Source organism: Anguilla anguilla, chromosome 11 (genome assembly GCF_013347855.1).
Source record: "Anguilla anguilla isolate fAngAng1 chromosome 11, fAngAng1.pri, whole genome shotgun sequence".
Classification (NCBI taxonomy): Eukaryota; Metazoa; Chordata; class Actinopteri; order Anguilliformes; family Anguillidae; genus Anguilla; species Anguilla anguilla.
Window position 1 is genome coordinate 44223143 of NC_049211.1, and position 17455 is coordinate 44240597.

Consider the following 17455-nt stretch of genomic DNA (forward strand, 5'->3'; position numbering starts at 1 on the left):
TATCATTTGGCCAGCTGGTAAGCCCATTAAATGCATGCACACCGGGAAGTGTTCCTCAACCGACAAGAGAGAGAGAAAGAGAGAGAGAGAGAGACAGCAAGATAGAGGGAGGGAGAGAAAGAGAGATAGAGAGGGAGGGAGGGAGAGAGATAAAGAGAGGGAGGGAGAGAGATAAAGAGAGAGAGGGAGAGAGATAAAGAAAGAGGGAGAGAGAGAGAGAAAGAGAGAGAGAAGGACAGGGAGAAAGAGAAAGAAAGAGAGAGAAAGAGAGAGAGAAAGAAAGAGGGAGACAGAGAAAGAGAGAGAGAGAGCGAGAGAGAGAGGGAAAGATAGAGGGAAGGAGAGAGAGAAAGGGAGAGATAGAGGGAAGGAGAGAGAGGGAGAGAGAGGGAAGGAGAGAGAGAGGGAGATGGAGAGATAGATAAAGAGAGAGAGGGCGAGGGAGAAAGAGAAAGAGAGAGAGAGATAGAGAAAGAGAGAGAGAGGGAGAGATAGAGGGAAGGAAAGAGAGAGAGAGAGAGATAGAGGGAAAGAGAGACAGAGAGAGGGAGAGGCTCACCCCCAGATGGCACGCACGGCGGAGATCCTGACGGAGGGCGGCTGGCTGTCGTGCAGGCCGCTGACGGTGGCCTGGAGGAACTGCTGGATGAGCTCGGGGGACATGGCGGCCGTGAAGCGGCTGGCGGCCCACAGGGCGCGGCCCAGCAGGAACGGGGACGCGGCTGGAGGGAGCAGAGCGGACCCGGGTCAGACGCCATCGTCCCAAAAACCAGCAGCATCCTGCCCAAGGAACAGCTACAACAGCAGATCTGACCCCCCCTTCCTCACAAAACACCTTCAGCATTCTTCCCAACGAACAGCTACAACAGCAGATCTGACCCCCCCATCCTCCCAAAACACCTTCAGCATTCTGCCCAACGAACAGCTACAACAGCAGATCTGACCCCCCATCCTCCCAAAACACCTTCAGCATTCTGCCCAACGAACAGCTACAACAGCAGATCTGACCCCCCATCCTCCCAAAACACCTTCAGCATCCTGCCCAACGAACAGCTACAACAGCAGATCTGACCCCCCCATCCTCCCAAAACACCTTCAGCATCCTGCCCAAGGAACAGCTACAACAGCAGATCTGAACCCCCATCCTCCCAAAACACCTTCAGCATTCTGCCCAACGAACAGCTACAACAGCAGATCTGACCCCCCATCCTCCCAAAACACCTTCAGCATTCTTCCCAACGAACAGCTACAACAGCAGATCTGACCCCCCATCCTCACAAAACACCTTCAGCATTCTGCCCAAGGAACAGCTACAACAGCAGATCTGACCCACTTTCAGGGTCTGAGTTTATGATGTTTGTGTGGATCAGATCATTTTCCTTAACCACTAAAAACCCTTCAGACACTAGCAAACTCCTCTGCAGATTACTAATCAGTTTTCTTTTCACATCCAGAACACAATTTCACGTTCATACGACGCATTTTGGGGGGTAGTTGCGCACGTTTCCTAAAAGATTCTCTGGGATCCTGCTGGCTACAGTTACAGTGTTTCAGGGACATATTTTACCAAGGGTAGCATCAGACCCCATATGGACCCAAACCTGACGCAAAGCTACTGAGGAACCACAGCCGTGAACTCCGCCCACCCCCCCCGGTGTTCACTCACCCGCCAGGTTGAGGTCCGCCAGGATGACGTTGGCCAGGAAGCCGTGCATGTCGAACTGGACCCGGCCGCTCTTCACGTTCTCCGTGATGATGCTCTTCACCGAGCCCAACGCCAGCATGCAGGCCTCATGGATCTTCCACCTGAGATCCACATAGTCAACATCAATCACAGTCAGTCAACATCAGTCACAGAGCCACGCAGTCAGTCAACATCAGTCACATAGTCAACATCAATCACAGTCAATCAACATCAGTCACAGAGCCACACAGTCAATCAACATCAGTCACAGAGCCACAGTCAGTCAACATCAATCAGTCAATCAACATCAGTCACAGAGCCACACAGTCGATCAACATCAGTCACAGAACCAGTCAGTCAACATCAGTCACAGATCCACAGTCAATCAACATCAGTCACAGAGCCACACAGTCAGTCAACATCAGTCACAGAGCCACACAGTCAGTCAACATCAGTCACAGAGCCACACAGTCAGTCAACATCAGTCACAGATCCACAGCCAGTCAACATCAGTCACACAGTCAACATCAATCACAGTCAATCAACATCAGCCACAGAGCCACAGTCAATCAACATCAGTCACAGAGCCACAGTCAATCAACATCAGTCACAGAGCCACACAGTCAGTCAACATCAGCCACAGAGCCACACAGTCAATCAACATCAGTCACAGAGCCACACAGTCAGTCAACATCAGTCACAGAGCCACACAGTCAGTCAACATCAGTCACAGATCCACAGTCAGTCAACATCAGTCACAGATCCACAGTCAGTTAACATCAGTCACAGAGCCACACAATCAGTCAACATCAGTCATAGAACCACACAGTCAGTCATCATCAGCCAAGGAGCAAACACATGCCTGCCTGCCAAAGACCGCAATCAACAGGAATCAATGTACTGCTTATGTATTTGGAATCAAAGCTGTGAACTGCTTCTCAGAATTAAAAAAGGTAATGAGTGACAATCCAAATATATACGCCAGGCTATAAATTCACTCTGTGAAACACAGCTGGTTTTGACTGACAATCCAAATCCAAATCCTCCTTCAGCTACAAATCCCATCCTGTATTTACAGTTGAACTTTCGACCGCAAATTCAAATACACGCTTATTCACAAGTGATGAGGTCCAGAGTCAGAATGAAGCAAACCCCTCAGGGTTGTGAAGAGGCCGAGCCCCCTCCTGGCCCCGCCCCCTGCCCTCACCAGTGCTCATTCCCACTGTTCTTGGCTTGCTCTGCCTCCTGCAGGTGCTTTGTAGCGGCTGCAGCCAACGCCGCCGCGCTCTCATTCTGGAACTCCGCGGCCACTGCCTGGCAGGAATGGGGGGTGGGGGGGGGGGAGGGCGCAGGGGGTCACCAAAGATTCTACAGGTTCACCAGACTCAGCTTCTTTAATACCACCAATGGCCAATGAGAGATCGCTGTTAGAAATTAGCTCTGGCTATAAACACATATACAACACATCTCATACTGCTTCGGCATCATATCAAAGCTAAAATGTGTTTGTCCCCAACAAATGAACCAGCTAATATCCAAGAAAGAAAAATACCAGCCTCTATGTGTGGCATATGTGTGATTGACATGTGGGCACTATCGTCACCTTACCCATAGTCGGACACCTGCCCAAACCCGGACACGCTCCCTTGTGGCGTATGTCCCATCCTTTTCATTGAAAATGTCAAAAGGACATGGGCAGAAAAAGTATATGGGCATATAAGCGTTTAATAAACATAACCCTGCATAAAACGGGTCAATTCGGCACTGGGTGACGGTATCGGCACAGTCCACTCTCGCAGGCTTTGAATGGGGGTGCCCGTCTATGGGTAGGCTAGCCGTGCAGCTAGGCTAACCTGCGAAAGTCTCCTAGTTTTCCCACTAGGAAGAAAATAAGGTTAGCTGACCTTATAATTCATATATATATATGTGTTTGTGACAAGTGGTGCTTTGTTTTAAGCTGTTTATTTATCGGGTAAACGGACATGGAACAACACAGGGACACATTATTATAGGAAAATAGCGAAAAAGCATCTGTCTGCAGGCAGCCTGGCGATAGGTACGTGTGAGGCTCGGCGCGTAGCGTACCAGCAGCAGGTCCTGCGCAGAGATGCGCACGGTGTAGGAGAAAGTGTCGTCGTCTTCGTCCTCCACAAACTGCTGAGGGTTGGCCGTCCACACCTTGATCTGTGAAGACGAAGCAAATCACTGGCAGTTCCCCTTGTGCAGCAAGTTTCAATCTTTTCCAGCCAAGTGAACCAAAAAGGTTTAGCCTAACTCAAAGCCTAAAAGATGGCGTCATAAGAAAAGGGAAAAAAGGCAATAATACACCATGTAGATTACACTCTACATGGCACTAGTGTGGGTGGATTTAGGGTAACCTGAGCAGAATGTACAGTTAAAAGGAACCAATTTTAAAAAGAACGAAGACATGATCTTCCATAACAACGGACCCAGACCTGCGTCAAATAATTGTTTGAAACACTTTAACCCTTCTAGACACAAATAAAATACCTGCAAATTACTACAATTTCTTTACAAAAGAAACCTCAACTTTTAGCTATATTCAGAACAAAATTTCTCTCAGTTTTTGTTAGTAACACAAGTTTCTCAAGGATAGTGTTCTGGTTTTACCAGCTTCTTAAGAGAACGTCCTTCAGTATCAGAGTCGAGTCTGGGGCATCAAGAGCCGGGTCTGGGGTATCAAGAGCAGGGTCTGGGGTATCAAGAGTCGGGTCTGGGGTATCAAGAGCAGGGTCTGGGGTATCAAGAGCTGAGTCTGGGGTATCAAGAGCCGAGTCTTGGGTATCAACAGGCGAGTCTAGGGTAACAAGAGTCAGGTCTGGCGTATCAGAGGAAGGCCCAGGGCATTAGAGCCAGGTCGGGGGCCTTAGAGGCAGGTCGAGGTTATTAGAGGCAGGTCTGGGGTATCAGAGGCAGGTCAGGGGTATCAGAGGCAGGTCAGGGGTATCAGAGGCAGGTCAGGGGTATCAGAGGCAAGTCGGGGGCATTAAAGGCAGGTCTGGGGCATTAGAGGCAGGTTGGGGGCATTAGAGGCAGGTCTGGGGCATTAGAGGCAGGTCGGGGTTATTAGAGGCAGGTCAGGGGCATTAGAGGCAGGTCTGGGGCATTAGAGGCAGGTCTGGGGCATTAGAGGCAGGTCGGGGGCATTAGAGGCAGGTCGGGGGCATTAGAGGCAGGTCGGGGGCATTAGAGGCAGGTCAGGGGTATTAGAGGCAGGTCTGGGGCATTAGAGGCAGGTCTGGGGCATTAGAGGCAGGTCGGGGCATTAGAGGCAGGTCGGGGCATTAGAGCCAGGTCGGGGGCATTAGAGGCAGGTTGGGGGCATTAGAGCCAGGTCGGGGGCATTAGAGGCAGGTTGGGGGCATTAGAGGCAGGTCTGGGGTATCAGAGACAGGTCGGGGGCATTAGAGGCAGGTCGGGGGCATTAGAGGCAGGCTGCGCGATGCCTCACCTGCTCCTCGGTGATCTGCATGTACAGGATGACATAGTAGATGAGCTCAGGCAGGGCCTTCTTCACAGTGCTCTTAAATCGGCTGTTCTCCAGCAGGGTGTGGACAAACTCAAAGATGCTGAACACCAGGTTCTCAAAGCCCAGCACCTCCCCTGGGGAAAGGTAAGGGGCGAAAGCATTTTGGGATGAACATTCTTCAGACGTTCTGTACAACCTATCATCTATACGCTGTAACTATTTTTAGCCACATGCATTACATGCACTCCAATACTTGCCACATAAGTGCAACATATTAACCCTGATCCTCAATTTGGCCTCAGCGCAAAGAACAACCACACACCATCAGAGTCGACAGGGTCGTCCACCTCCTCGGTGTAGTTCACTTCCGTTCGGACATAGGTGCACTGTGAAGTTAAGGAACGTCAGCCGCCAGACAAGCTCAAGTTTAGCGACGGCAGAGTTTCTCAGGACCTCTTCATGAGCCGAGCCACAATTAACTGTCAATCACCAGCCTGCCTCAATCTGGTTCAGCTGCAGTGACTCTGCCCAGTGAGTCACTTAACGCAAACGGTAGTTCCAGCTGTTTTCAAAGCTGCGAAGCCTCATTCTCCCATCTCTATGCAAGTCGTGATCAGAAAGTTCCCCTGCCTCCCTCACCTCTCCCACAACAGTGACCTTCAAAAAGCGCCAAGTAGTTTGCATTAAGTTTACTCATTTAGCAGATTCTCTGATCCAGAGCACTTAGGAACGTGCATACAAAGTGAGTAAGTGTAGACGTGTCATCACGCAAAAATACTGTGTAAAGTTAAGCAGCACAGCTGGCAAAAGAGGGAGGTATTGTGCTGTATGCAGCATTGCTGATGTGCAGATGTGGCATTAAATATAAATCTGAAACATGGCAGGGAGACCGCCCGGAGGCCCACGGAGGCTAAAGGATATAAAGCCGCGCTCTCGGTTAGCGTGTTCCAGACGATGGGCAGGATCTGCTGCATGGAGGTCACCATGGGCTTGGGGAAGTTCTTCACCAGGGCCGTCACCGCCTAGGAGGAGCGTCAGATTGCATCAGATTCACTCCATCACCCTGCCCCTCACCCTGCCTCTCCGCCTTTCCCTTCCTCTCCCCCTGCCCCTTCCCCTGCCTTTCCCCCTGCCCCTTCCCTTTCCCCTGCCCCTTCCCCTGCCTCTCCCCCTTCCCCTCACCCTGCCTCTCCGCCTTCCCCTTCCTCTCCCCCTGCCCTTCCCCCTGCCTCTCCCCCTTCCTCTGCCTCTCCCCCTGCCCCTTCCCCTTCCTCTCCCCCTGCCCCTTCCTCTCCCCCTTCCCTTCTCATCCCCTGCCCCTTCCTCTCCCTCTCCACCTTCCTCTCCCCCTGCCCCTTCCTCTGCCTCTCCCCCTGCCTTTCCCCCTTCCCCTTCCTCTCCCCCTTCCTCACCCCCTGCCTCTTCCTCTGCCTCTCCCCCTTCCTCTGCTTCTCACTCTGCCTCACCCCCTATATATTTTTCATAGGTACACTGTATATGTTCACAAGCTCCTCCAGCTCCCTGGGATCCCAGCGAGCACACATCACCTTCAGGACCTCCATCTTGAGTCCGCTGTCGGAGGACGGCCCGTCGGGCATCTGCAGCGCTTGCACAAAGGCCTCGGTGAACTGCTGCACTACAGGGAATATCAGGGCTTTGGCTGCACCCTGGAGAGAAACAGAGAGCAGGACCATCACTGCACACCTACAGCACAAAAGCACAGTCCCGCTTCTCCTCTCTAATTTCAGTGTTCAGCCTTCCCCCTTCCGTGGCACACTTTCCAAATGTACACAATCTCATGGCACACCACTCTCAAAAGCCAGCCACGTACTGACGCTGATATGATGCGTCAACAGTAGGCCGACATGTTCTTACGAGGTTTTAATTGAGCAATATACATTTTAATTACAGCTCTTTTAAGGACAGCACACCGGTTGGGAAACGCCGATCTAGCCACATAAGATGCTAATGTGATAGAATCGGCTCAGGGCACGTCTGATCCTCTCTCACCTTCTCCAGCTCCTCGATGGCAGAGATCAGGTTGGCACAGGTGGTGAAGATCTCCACGGCTCTGGAGCGTGTGCGAATGCTGTAAACCTGCAGCGGAAAGGAAATGACATACGAGAGCTCAGGCTGTGATACAGTAAACCTGCAGTGGACAGGAAATGACATACGAGTCCTCAGGCTGTGATCACATCGCATCATGCTCTCTACCAACCAGACGTTGAATAAAATCCACATTGGAAACTAGAGTCTAGTGATGCTGGTAAAATTTTGAAGGCACTGCTGTTTTTTTCACAACACGTTACTAACCCAAAGCATACAATCATTATGAATGTGAAAGATTCTGTCCTGAGTGTTGACCTAAAGAGATATTTTCTTTTTAAATTGTCAGTGACACTGACGGCAGGAACTTTTCCTGGTGTCAAAAAATTATATTATATTTGACCCTGGCCTGACAGCGAACAGAATGCAATTTTGCTGTCAGTTTTTTGTGGACAGCCAACAGAACGGCAAGCTTCTGCTGTGGTGTACTGGTCAGACCAGCTGCCTGTCACCCTCCTAAGAGCTGCTGCATTAGCGACACAACACTGCCTCTAGCCTGCCAGCACCGCCGTGCCGCACCTCGGCCATGGTGAAGATCTTGTACATCTCCGGTAAAATCACCGGGGCAACCAGCGGCATCTGCGTATCCGTGACCTCACGGGTAAACTCTGCAGGAGAGAGAGAGAGACTCAGAGTAAGGGAAGGAGGGAAAGAAAGAGACAGCGGGGCAGAAAGAGAGACAGAGATATGGCTGCACAACAATCACTGTCACTTAGAATAAAAAGAACAAAAAAAACTACATCCAAAATTCTCCTCGACTTCAACACTGACCTGCAGCAGAATAACGCGGCACCAGACTGCAAAGAGCCAGCACAGACTAGAGAGATTGACAGGTGAGAGGGCATACTCATGAGCACAGACAAGTGGGATTGACAGGTGAGAGGGCGTACCAGTGCGCATAGATGAGACATTGACAGCTGAGATAGCGTACCCGTGCGCACAGATAGGTGATTGACAGGTGAGAGGGCGTATCCGTGCGCACAGATTAGTGATTGACAGGCGAGAGGGCGTACCTGTGAGAACTCTCATAGCTCCGTGCACGGCGTTGATGTCGCCGCTGACCAGCATGTCCATGAGCAGGGTGAAGAGTTGGGGCCAGGCCTCGGGCCAGTCCCAGTGCGCGATGGCGGACACCGCGTACGCCACGCTGGAGCGCACCTTACTGATGGCCTCCCGCAGACCGCCTGGGAGCAGCTGCCGAATCGCCGCCTTCGCCTGGGGCGGGACAGAGAGAGAGCATCAGCGCTACCGCTGCCATGCGCACACATACACTATACACTGCACACTATACACTGCACACATACACTATACACTGCACACTATACACTACACACGCACTACACGCACACTACAAACTATACAGTACACACCATACACTGCACACTATACACTACACACATACACTATACACTACACACTATACACTGCACACATACAATATACACTGCACACTATACACTACACACATACACTACACACTATACACTACACACATACACTATACACTACACACTATACACTGCACACATACACTATACACTGCACACTATACACTATACACTGCACACTATACACTGCACACTATACATTACACATTATACACTGCACACTACAAACTATACATTACACATTATACACTGCACACTACAAACTATACAGTACACACCATACACTGCACACTATACACTACACATTACACACGGCATACTATATACTACACACTATACACTGCACAATATACACCATACACGCACACTACACAATACACACTATACACTGCACACGACAAACTATACGCTACACACTACACACGCACACTACAAACTATATAGTACACACCATACACTCACTACACGCACACTATACGCTACACACCATACACTCATTACACACACACTACACAATACACACTGCAAACTATACACTACACACCATACACTATATAAGCACTACAACACTATACACTGCACACTACAAACTCTACGCTACACACCATACATGCACACTACACAATACACACTATACACGCACAACACACCATACGCACCACACTAAACACACACTGCACAATATACACTACAAACTATCCATGCACGATACATTGTACAATACACACTATACACGCACTATACACTGTACAATACAAACTATACACTGTACACGCTGCACATTAAACTGTACACAGACTATACATACTACACACACAACACACTATACAATATGGACTATACATGCACTACACACACAATACACACTATATACTGTACACACTGCACACTACATGCACTACACACTATACATGCACTACACACTATACACTGTACATACATGCACACAACACACTATACACACACAATACTATACAATACACATGCACTACACTCTACACACCATACATGGTGGCCGTGAGTTTATGAGTCTGTACTCCCTGAATGGCGGCTGTATGTTTATGAGTCTGTACTCCCTGAATGGCGGCTGTGTCTGTGAGTTTATGAGTCTGTACTCCCTGAATGGCGGCTGTGTCTGTGAGTTTATGAGTCTGTACTCCCTGAATGGCGGCTGTGTTCGTGAGTATATGAGTCTGTACTCCCTGAATGGCGGCTGCGTCTGTGAGTTTATGAGTCTGTACTCCCTGAATGGCGGCTGTATGTTTATGAGTCTGTATTCCCTGAATGGCGGCTGTGTCTGTGAGTTATGAGTCTGTACTTCCTGAATGGCGGCTGTGTCTGTGAGTTTATGAGTCTGTACTCCCTGAATGGCGGCTGTGTCTGTGAGTTTATGAGTCTGTACTCCCTGAATGGCGGCTGTGTCTGTGAGTTTATGAGTCTGTACTCCCTGAATGACGGCTGTGTCTGTGAGTTTATGAGTCTGTACTTCCTGAATGGCGGCTGTGTCTGTGAGTTTATGAGTCTGTACTCCCTGAATGGCGGCTGTGTCTGTGAGTTTGAGTCTGTACCCGCTCAGAGGTCTCTGGGTGCCGGAACTTCTCCGACTGGGAGCACCAGTGCGTCTCCACATACTGCTTCAGAATGACAGAGGCCAGCTGAGAAAGAGGAAGGTTGTTAGTGCACGTGCTGCACGGTAAGTATCGCGCATTTCACTCGCACTTAATATCCAGACTTCGCTAAATCTGCAGAAGGGGAAGTGACTAGTCTGGACTGTGAAATTACATTTTCAAAACTTCTCATGCCTTTCTACTTTTCTTTTATATCCCCGTTTGGAATGCAAGGGCACTCAGTTAAACGTCCTCCCATCGTTTCAAAAGGAAGCACACAAGCCTCTCTGTCCTCCAAAAAACACTGTGCCACTGCTGCTGGCACGTGCGACTGCTGCCTGAAACCCCGCCTCCCTGGACAACATCGGCCAATCGTGCGTCACTGCACAAAGCTAATGCTTTTCTTTACATCTGAGACACTTTCTTTACATGTGAAGCCTGGGGCTCATTTCACAAACCAGGATTACTGAATTAGCTGTATAACTGCACTGAGTAAAACACGGAACAGCTTTTCCCCTCAGTCCATGTTCCAGATCTGGGAGGGCTCCGGGTTTTACTCAGCACAGTTATCCAGCTAACTCAGGAATCCTGCTTCCTGGTACAGGCTGAGGCCCCTGATGTTTGAGTCAGGCTGCGTGCACCAAGCCAGGGTCAAAAGGCCTGAGACATTTTCACATCTATTTTCACCAATATTCACGACAAGATGTTTTCACGTGATTGTTACGCTGTGGTCAGGAACACGTTTCATTGCAAATTCTCAGGGATATACAGGAATGTTTTCATATCTGAACAGCATCTAAACAGTCAGAGCGTTTTGAACGTGTCGTTGAGCCAGGTGAGGCATGCACACGGCGTGTTAAGGTTTCGCTACTCACCTGTCGAATCGCGAGGGCTCCCTGGGGGTCGACGGTCAGTTCCGCCAGGTGAACTCCAAACTCTGGAACACAAACACACCAGGAAGAAAAAAAGCAGGTTATGCAAACGTCTTTCTCTTCGATAATAAATGAGGTACTGGGCTGGTAACAAACATGTAATAAGGTCGACACCTTAAATGTGCCTTAGAGAAATATTCTTTGTAAGAATTTTTAAGAAACTGCACTACGTGCATACCTAAGTGAAATAAAAGACATTCATTCATTCCTTTCAAAATGTTTTCCCCTTTTCTAACCCAGCGCTTAAACACTCCCAGCCTCTGCTTTTCTAACCCAGCGCTTAAACACTCCCAGCCTCTGCTTTTCTAACCCAGCGCTTAAACACTCCCAGCCTCTGCTTTTCTAACCCAGCGCTTAAACACTCCCAGGCTCTGCTTTTCTAACCCAGCGCTTAAACACTCCCAGGCTCTGCTTTTCTAACCCAGCGCTTAAACACTCCCAGCCTCTGCTTTTCTAACCCAGCGCTTAAACACTCCCAGCCTCTGCTTTTCTAACCCAGCGCTTAAACACTCCCAGCCTCTGCTTTTCTAACCCAGCGCTTAAACACTCCCAGCCTCTGCTTTTCTAACCCAGCGCTTAAACACTCCCAGCCTCTGCTTTTCTAACCCAGCGCTTAAACACTCCCAGCCTCTGCTTTTCTAACCCAGCGCTTAAACACTCCCAGGCTCTGCTTTTCTAACCCAGCGCTTAAACACTCCCAGCCTCTGCTTTTCTAACCCAGCGCTTAAACACTCCCAGCCTCTGCTTTTCTAACCCAGCGCTTAAACACTCCCAGCCTCTGCTTTTCTAACCCAGCGCTTAAACACTCCCAGGCTCAGCTTCATTTCACTCTGTATCACGCACATCATACTCCAGATTCGACCCAATTCGTTACTGAACAGACCGTTTCTTACACAAACCCATTTCTGCAGCTGGATATTTGTACCACGGCAGCTGTAATTAACTGCGTTCCAGGAGGAACGTATCCAGTCCACAGAACACAGATGTAACACGCGACACCAGGTTTTCAATTTCTGGTTATTATTGTTCAAGGACACGAGCTTATCGATTTACCCCATTCCACCCCCAAGCCGCTCACCGGTCGGTAAACGAAAAACCGAACTCATATACCCAGCCCAGACTTGGCAAAACATTCTCCCTTTCTGCTTATTGTGTGATTATTCCCTGACATCAGAAATCAGTGAATGAAATCGGCGACTGTGCTGCGCTGGTCGAGATGCAGTGCACTCGTACCGTCACTAGTGCACCAGCACCAGTGCTTCTCATACACTGACTTCATTTGAGCTGCCAGGCCAAACAGATTTGTCCCCGCCCAAAAAAGATTTTTTGCATTTGCTTTATTTCTGTAATTCTTTTTCCCTGAAGACTGTTCTACATTTCACGCACTTTAAAGGCCAAACCAAAGTTCAGACCAAAGATTCGCAACAGTCGAATTACAACTGGTGACCGTTTTAAAGATTTTCTATGGCCAACACTGGTGGACACTCGTCAGAAAGATTCTAATTCGCTTTTTCATTGGACTGTTACAGTTAGTAAGCCTAACCTTAGTTAAGGTAAGACAAATTTCGCATGCATCTACTCAGCATCCATGACGGAGGGCAGGTGGGGGTAACCCAATTAATAAATGTTAAGGTGGCACGTAGACCAATTGTCATTTGTTGGTCATATCCGTTTAACCCTTTTAAGAGTAGGTTCTTTGGAATGTTTTTTCTAAATTCTACCAGTAAATTCTACCAGTCGTGATTGTGACATCAGCATTAGAATGTAGATTAAGAACATTCATATATTTGTGATGTCACAATGTAAAAGGGTTAATATACGTTAAGTATTTAATATATTATTTTAGTTCACTTATTTTTATATATGAAATGGACCATTTTTGTGGCAATGGGCCACAGACAAATAACCCCCCCCCCCCCAAAAGATTACCAGCACAAATAAATTTCAGACCTGTGGGAAACACTGGATGCATTTATTAATAACAACATAAATGACAGCTGAAGATTGTTGTTTTGTCCCTGTGGCCCAGGCTACAAGTGAACTGCACACTGGCGTGCAGAGCAGCTTGGCTAATCGGTGTAATTTACGGAAAAAAAGAAGACAACATAATGGCAAAGGGCCCTGCAGCAATGCAGTCCAGCACCCTGGTGACAGGGTGAGCAAGGCCAAGGGCAAGGCCAAGGCCAACCACAACGGAGAAAAAGCAGAACACTGCCCATGCATACGATTACAGCGGTGCTATATCCCCACCCACTATCCCCTCACTGTGCAAGGGGCAGGGCTAAAGCTCCACCCAAGAGCCGCCACTCTCTGCCAGGGGGGATTAGCAGAGAGAGAGGCCATAAGGCAGGAGACAATGTTACTGCTCATCCCCCTACTGCACGCCCCCCCCCCCCCAGAAACACAGCCTGAGCAATGTTACTGCTGACCCCACAACTGCACCCCTCCCCTCAGAAACACAGCCTGAGCAATGTTACTGCTGACCCCCCTACTGCACGCCCCCCCCTGAGAAACACAGCCTGACCAATGCTACTGCTGACCCCCCTACTGCACCCCCCCCCCCTCAGAAACACAGCCTGAGCAATGCTGACCCCCCTAACGCACCCCCTCCCCCCTCAGAAACACAGCCTGAGCAATGTTACTGCTGACCCCCCTACTGCACCCCCCCCCCCCTCAGAAACACAGCCTGAGCAATGTTACTGCTGACCCCCCTAATGCCCCCCCCCCTCAGAAACACAGCCCGAGGTCACCACCACAGCAGCCCTCCTGAATATCAGACAGCCAACACAATCAGGCATTTAGTCCCAGAATAGAGTTCTATGTGGGGGGGGTTCTGTGCTCGCTCTGCCGGGGACAGTGACCCCTGATGACAAACAGTCAATTAGTCTTTTTCATTTTCACCATCATCTTGACATGATTAAACCCAATAAAACATGGTCTTACACGACTGACATGATTAAAGCCAATAAAACATGGTCTTACACGACTGACATGATTAAAGCCAATAAAACATGGTCTTACACGACTGACATCTAGAAAAAGGGGACAGGCATGGCGACTCAGATTGATTAGAAAAACCTCCAAAATAGTCTGGGGTACAGTATGTCCCAGAAAATCAGAGTTCAGGCTGTAAAAAATAATGTTGGACCCCTACTGCAGGAAAGAGAACCTTGAAAATAGAGTTGTTGAGATTCCTCAGAGTGGTGCCAAATGGTAGTCCTGGACTGTCAAACCTATCACAGAGGCAGTGCACTATGCGATGCACCAGGATATAGACCTGTTACAGAACACAGAGGAAACGCAAAGCCAAGAAACACAGGCTTCGTGAAAAAGGAGGGAAACGTGGAAACTTGGAAAGACACAGCTGAAGCAGAAGACTCTCTCCAGCTGGGCTATGATGGATCAGTCTCAGCTGGTGCCCCCTGTTGGCTGGAGGCCAGTTTCATCAGGAGACAGATGGAACATGTAAAAATTTAACATATTATATTCACAAATGGATCTCGCACAGCGGTATACATTCTGTATGCCAACCCCACTGCGTGTAGCTGTGATGAAGTTAGATAGTGTGTCGAGTGCCACAGAAACACTGTCACTCTAGGCTTCACCCACAGTACCTCGCACAGGGAAGTTACATTGTGTAGTACTGTACACTGCATATCCCATAGTTTCAAGTGGTATATAGAATATGTTTTGAGTTATATTCTAGGCACTAGAATATAACTCAAGATCACAGTACATACTTTGGTACCTGAGGCCTCCAACTCCTTCACCAGTTCCTTTGTTGCTGTCTTTGGGTTCAGTTGAACCTTTCAGACCAAAGTTTGTTCAGCCCTGGGAACTAATTTGTGTCTCCTTCCTGAACGATGCAGTGTCTGTGTGGTCCCAAGATTTTTATATTTGCATACAATTGTTTGTACAGAGGCTCGTGGTACCTTCTGTTGTTTGGAAATTGCTCGTTGACTTGATGTATGTAAACTTTTGACCCACTGTAATTCTGATATAGTGAATAAAAGCTGAAATAAAACGGTCTCTAATCGATTGTTTTAAAATTACCTCTGATGTGAACAAAGCAGATGCCCTAATAGTAACATTGTCACAAGCAGTAACATTGTCTATGTAAACTTTTGGCCTCAACTGTACATGCTGCCCTTCTATTCTCAGTTCATGAATTACAACATCAAAAGTCGATCAATTAGAACAAAAATGTTCAGCGCAAGGAACTGAATGTATATACCATTTATATGGATCCAAAATTGGCAAAGTGAAATTCAGGATTGCCTTTGACCAAGATAACGTTTTTTTTTAAACACTGCACTCACAGTATTTTCACATATATTGCCCTCTGGTGCACATCGCATAAGAACATCAAAATTACACACCACCAAACCAGTTCACAAAGTACTATCGTCATCAGTTTAAAAACACAGGCAGACTAGGAGAGACAAAAAAGCCGTCCATGGTAGGTTTTTGCAAAATGGAAAATACGTGCCAAAATGGCGGGATTTTCCCATTACATCTGGCAACCCTGGCAGTACATTATAGTACACTGGTCAGAACCAAATGGATAGCATAAATTACTCAGCATTGCGAAACATTCCGAGTGAGGGATATCGGCCAAGGCAACAGAAGTGACCAGCTGCGACTCACCCCTGCAAACCCCAAATCCAGACAGCACGTTACTAGCAGATGATGACTGTGGGATACATGCGTCAAACCCTTTACCCGGTTTGCTCATTTCTTGGACCGACCGTAAGGCTGGGGGTATACGCTTGCCTACACACTGTTCGGAACAAGGCCAGCTATCGAACGCTACTGGGCATGCCTATTTATCCAAGTGAGTCTGGTCTCTCGAATCCTGGGACAAAACCCCGAAGTTGATGTTAAATCTCCAGATGCCAATGCTGGAATTGCATCAGTTACCACGGAAAATAGCTAGCGGTGTAGATGTATACCAAGTAACTTCGGCTATCCTGTAGGTACAAGCCACCTGGATTATGGAGTGGGCACAATCTTTCGCAGTTCTTAGCCCATTCCATGAGTTTTCTGCCGTCAGATAACTAACGTTAACTAGTTATCTGGTCGTAAAGGTTAAGATCAATGCACCTCCACCAGGCTTAGCATACGATTTTACTGCAATATTGCTCATCGTCATTAAAGTAGGAAGCAAGTTAGATATTTACCAAATTGCTTCAGAAATTAGCTATAAACTACATTGGTCTGGGTTTTTTTTTAAACATTCAAAATGCACAAGCGAGCTAGCTATGACAGCTTGCATATATTTCTACTGCTAGCTAGGGTCTGTGGCTTACTAGTTTCATGACGCGTACCAAGCCAGTTCACAATCTACATACTAGTTAATCATTCATTTAGCTTCCCGTCTAATTACCTAGATCTTCAGCTAGTTAATAAGCTAATTATACTTTGTAAACCATCAGTCGTGTGTTTGTAATTTAAATTGCTTACTTGGAGCCCCTTAGCAGGCCCAGGAATCTCTAATTCGCATGGTACAACAGCGCTTCCCGCTAGCTAGCTATCAGTTTAGCCATGGGACTCACCCTCAGTCACTTCCAGTACTTTGATCTGCTCCTCGGCAGCAGCTCGTACTTCTTGCACGGGGGACAGGATCGCCGTCAGCGTTTCTATGAGCGCCTCCTTTAGTCCCTGTTGAACGGGACCAGCGGCCGAAACCGAGCCGGGTCCCGAAGCGTTTACACCCGCCATACTTCTGTCCGTAGAGCCTGGCGCCGCTGCAGAATCGCAAGATGATGCGCCAGAGCCCGCCAATGCTCGGAGCTCCAGTGAGGAGGGGGAGCTGTCAGATCACCAATATTCAAGCTCACACTTCCGCTAGGAGGGAGCGGCTGCTCCCTCTGCTGGAAAGGAAGAGGCATGACAGCGGCCTTGCGTACGCTTGAAACGTGAGGTGGTGCTAAACGTTCAGTTAATCTTTTCACCATTTCAGACATGATTGTTCTTTTATTGGTCGCCATTTTAATTGTATTGGTGCACTTATCTGGCTAGTTTGATTTCAAATCCAACATAAATAAATTCAGAAACGAATTAACTACTGAAAAAATCCTGTTGTTTTAAGAATCCTGCTAGAACCCTGCTAACTAACATTATTTCACAAGTTTGTAGTCAGAATAACATAAATTATTGTGAAAAGAGATTAACTTGTTTTTTGGTGTGGAAGATCACTGGGCCAGTCACTCCATGACAACGTTCAGGATAAAAACAGTTTTTCTGTG

General features: G+C 48.2%; 1 protein-coding gene across 2 annotated transcripts in view; it reads right to left on the reverse strand.

Moving 5' to 3' along the window:
• LOC118207861 (importin-9) overlaps positions 1–17041 on the reverse strand; it is a 29040-nt gene extending 11999 nt beyond the window's left edge. For both annotated transcript variants that reach the window (XR_004761474.1, XM_035381994.1), the window contains exons 1-14: positions 16763–17041; positions 11151–11212; positions 10237–10323; positions 8294–8495; positions 7800–7888; positions 7185–7271; positions 6722–6841; positions 6096–6196; positions 5497–5555; positions 5157–5308; positions 3770–3868; positions 2892–2998; positions 1667–1806; positions 560–722 (exon numbers count right to left, since the gene is read on the reverse strand). Coding sequence is in view for 1 of the 2 variants with exons in the window: in XM_035381994.1 (XP_035237885.1) it covers positions 560–722; positions 1667–1806; positions 2892–2998; positions 3770–3868; positions 5157–5308; positions 5497–5555; positions 6096–6196; positions 6722–6841; positions 7185–7271; positions 7800–7888; positions 8294–8495; positions 10237–10323; positions 11151–11212; positions 16763–16928 (1634 nt within the window). In the remaining variant the exon portion in view is untranslated. The remainder of the gene's footprint in view (positions 1–559; positions 723–1666; positions 1807–2891; positions 2999–3769; positions 3869–5156; positions 5309–5496; positions 5556–6095; positions 6197–6721; positions 6842–7184; positions 7272–7799; positions 7889–8293; positions 8496–10236; positions 10324–11150; positions 11213–16762) is intronic.
• Positions 17042–17455: the final 414 nt, after the last annotated feature.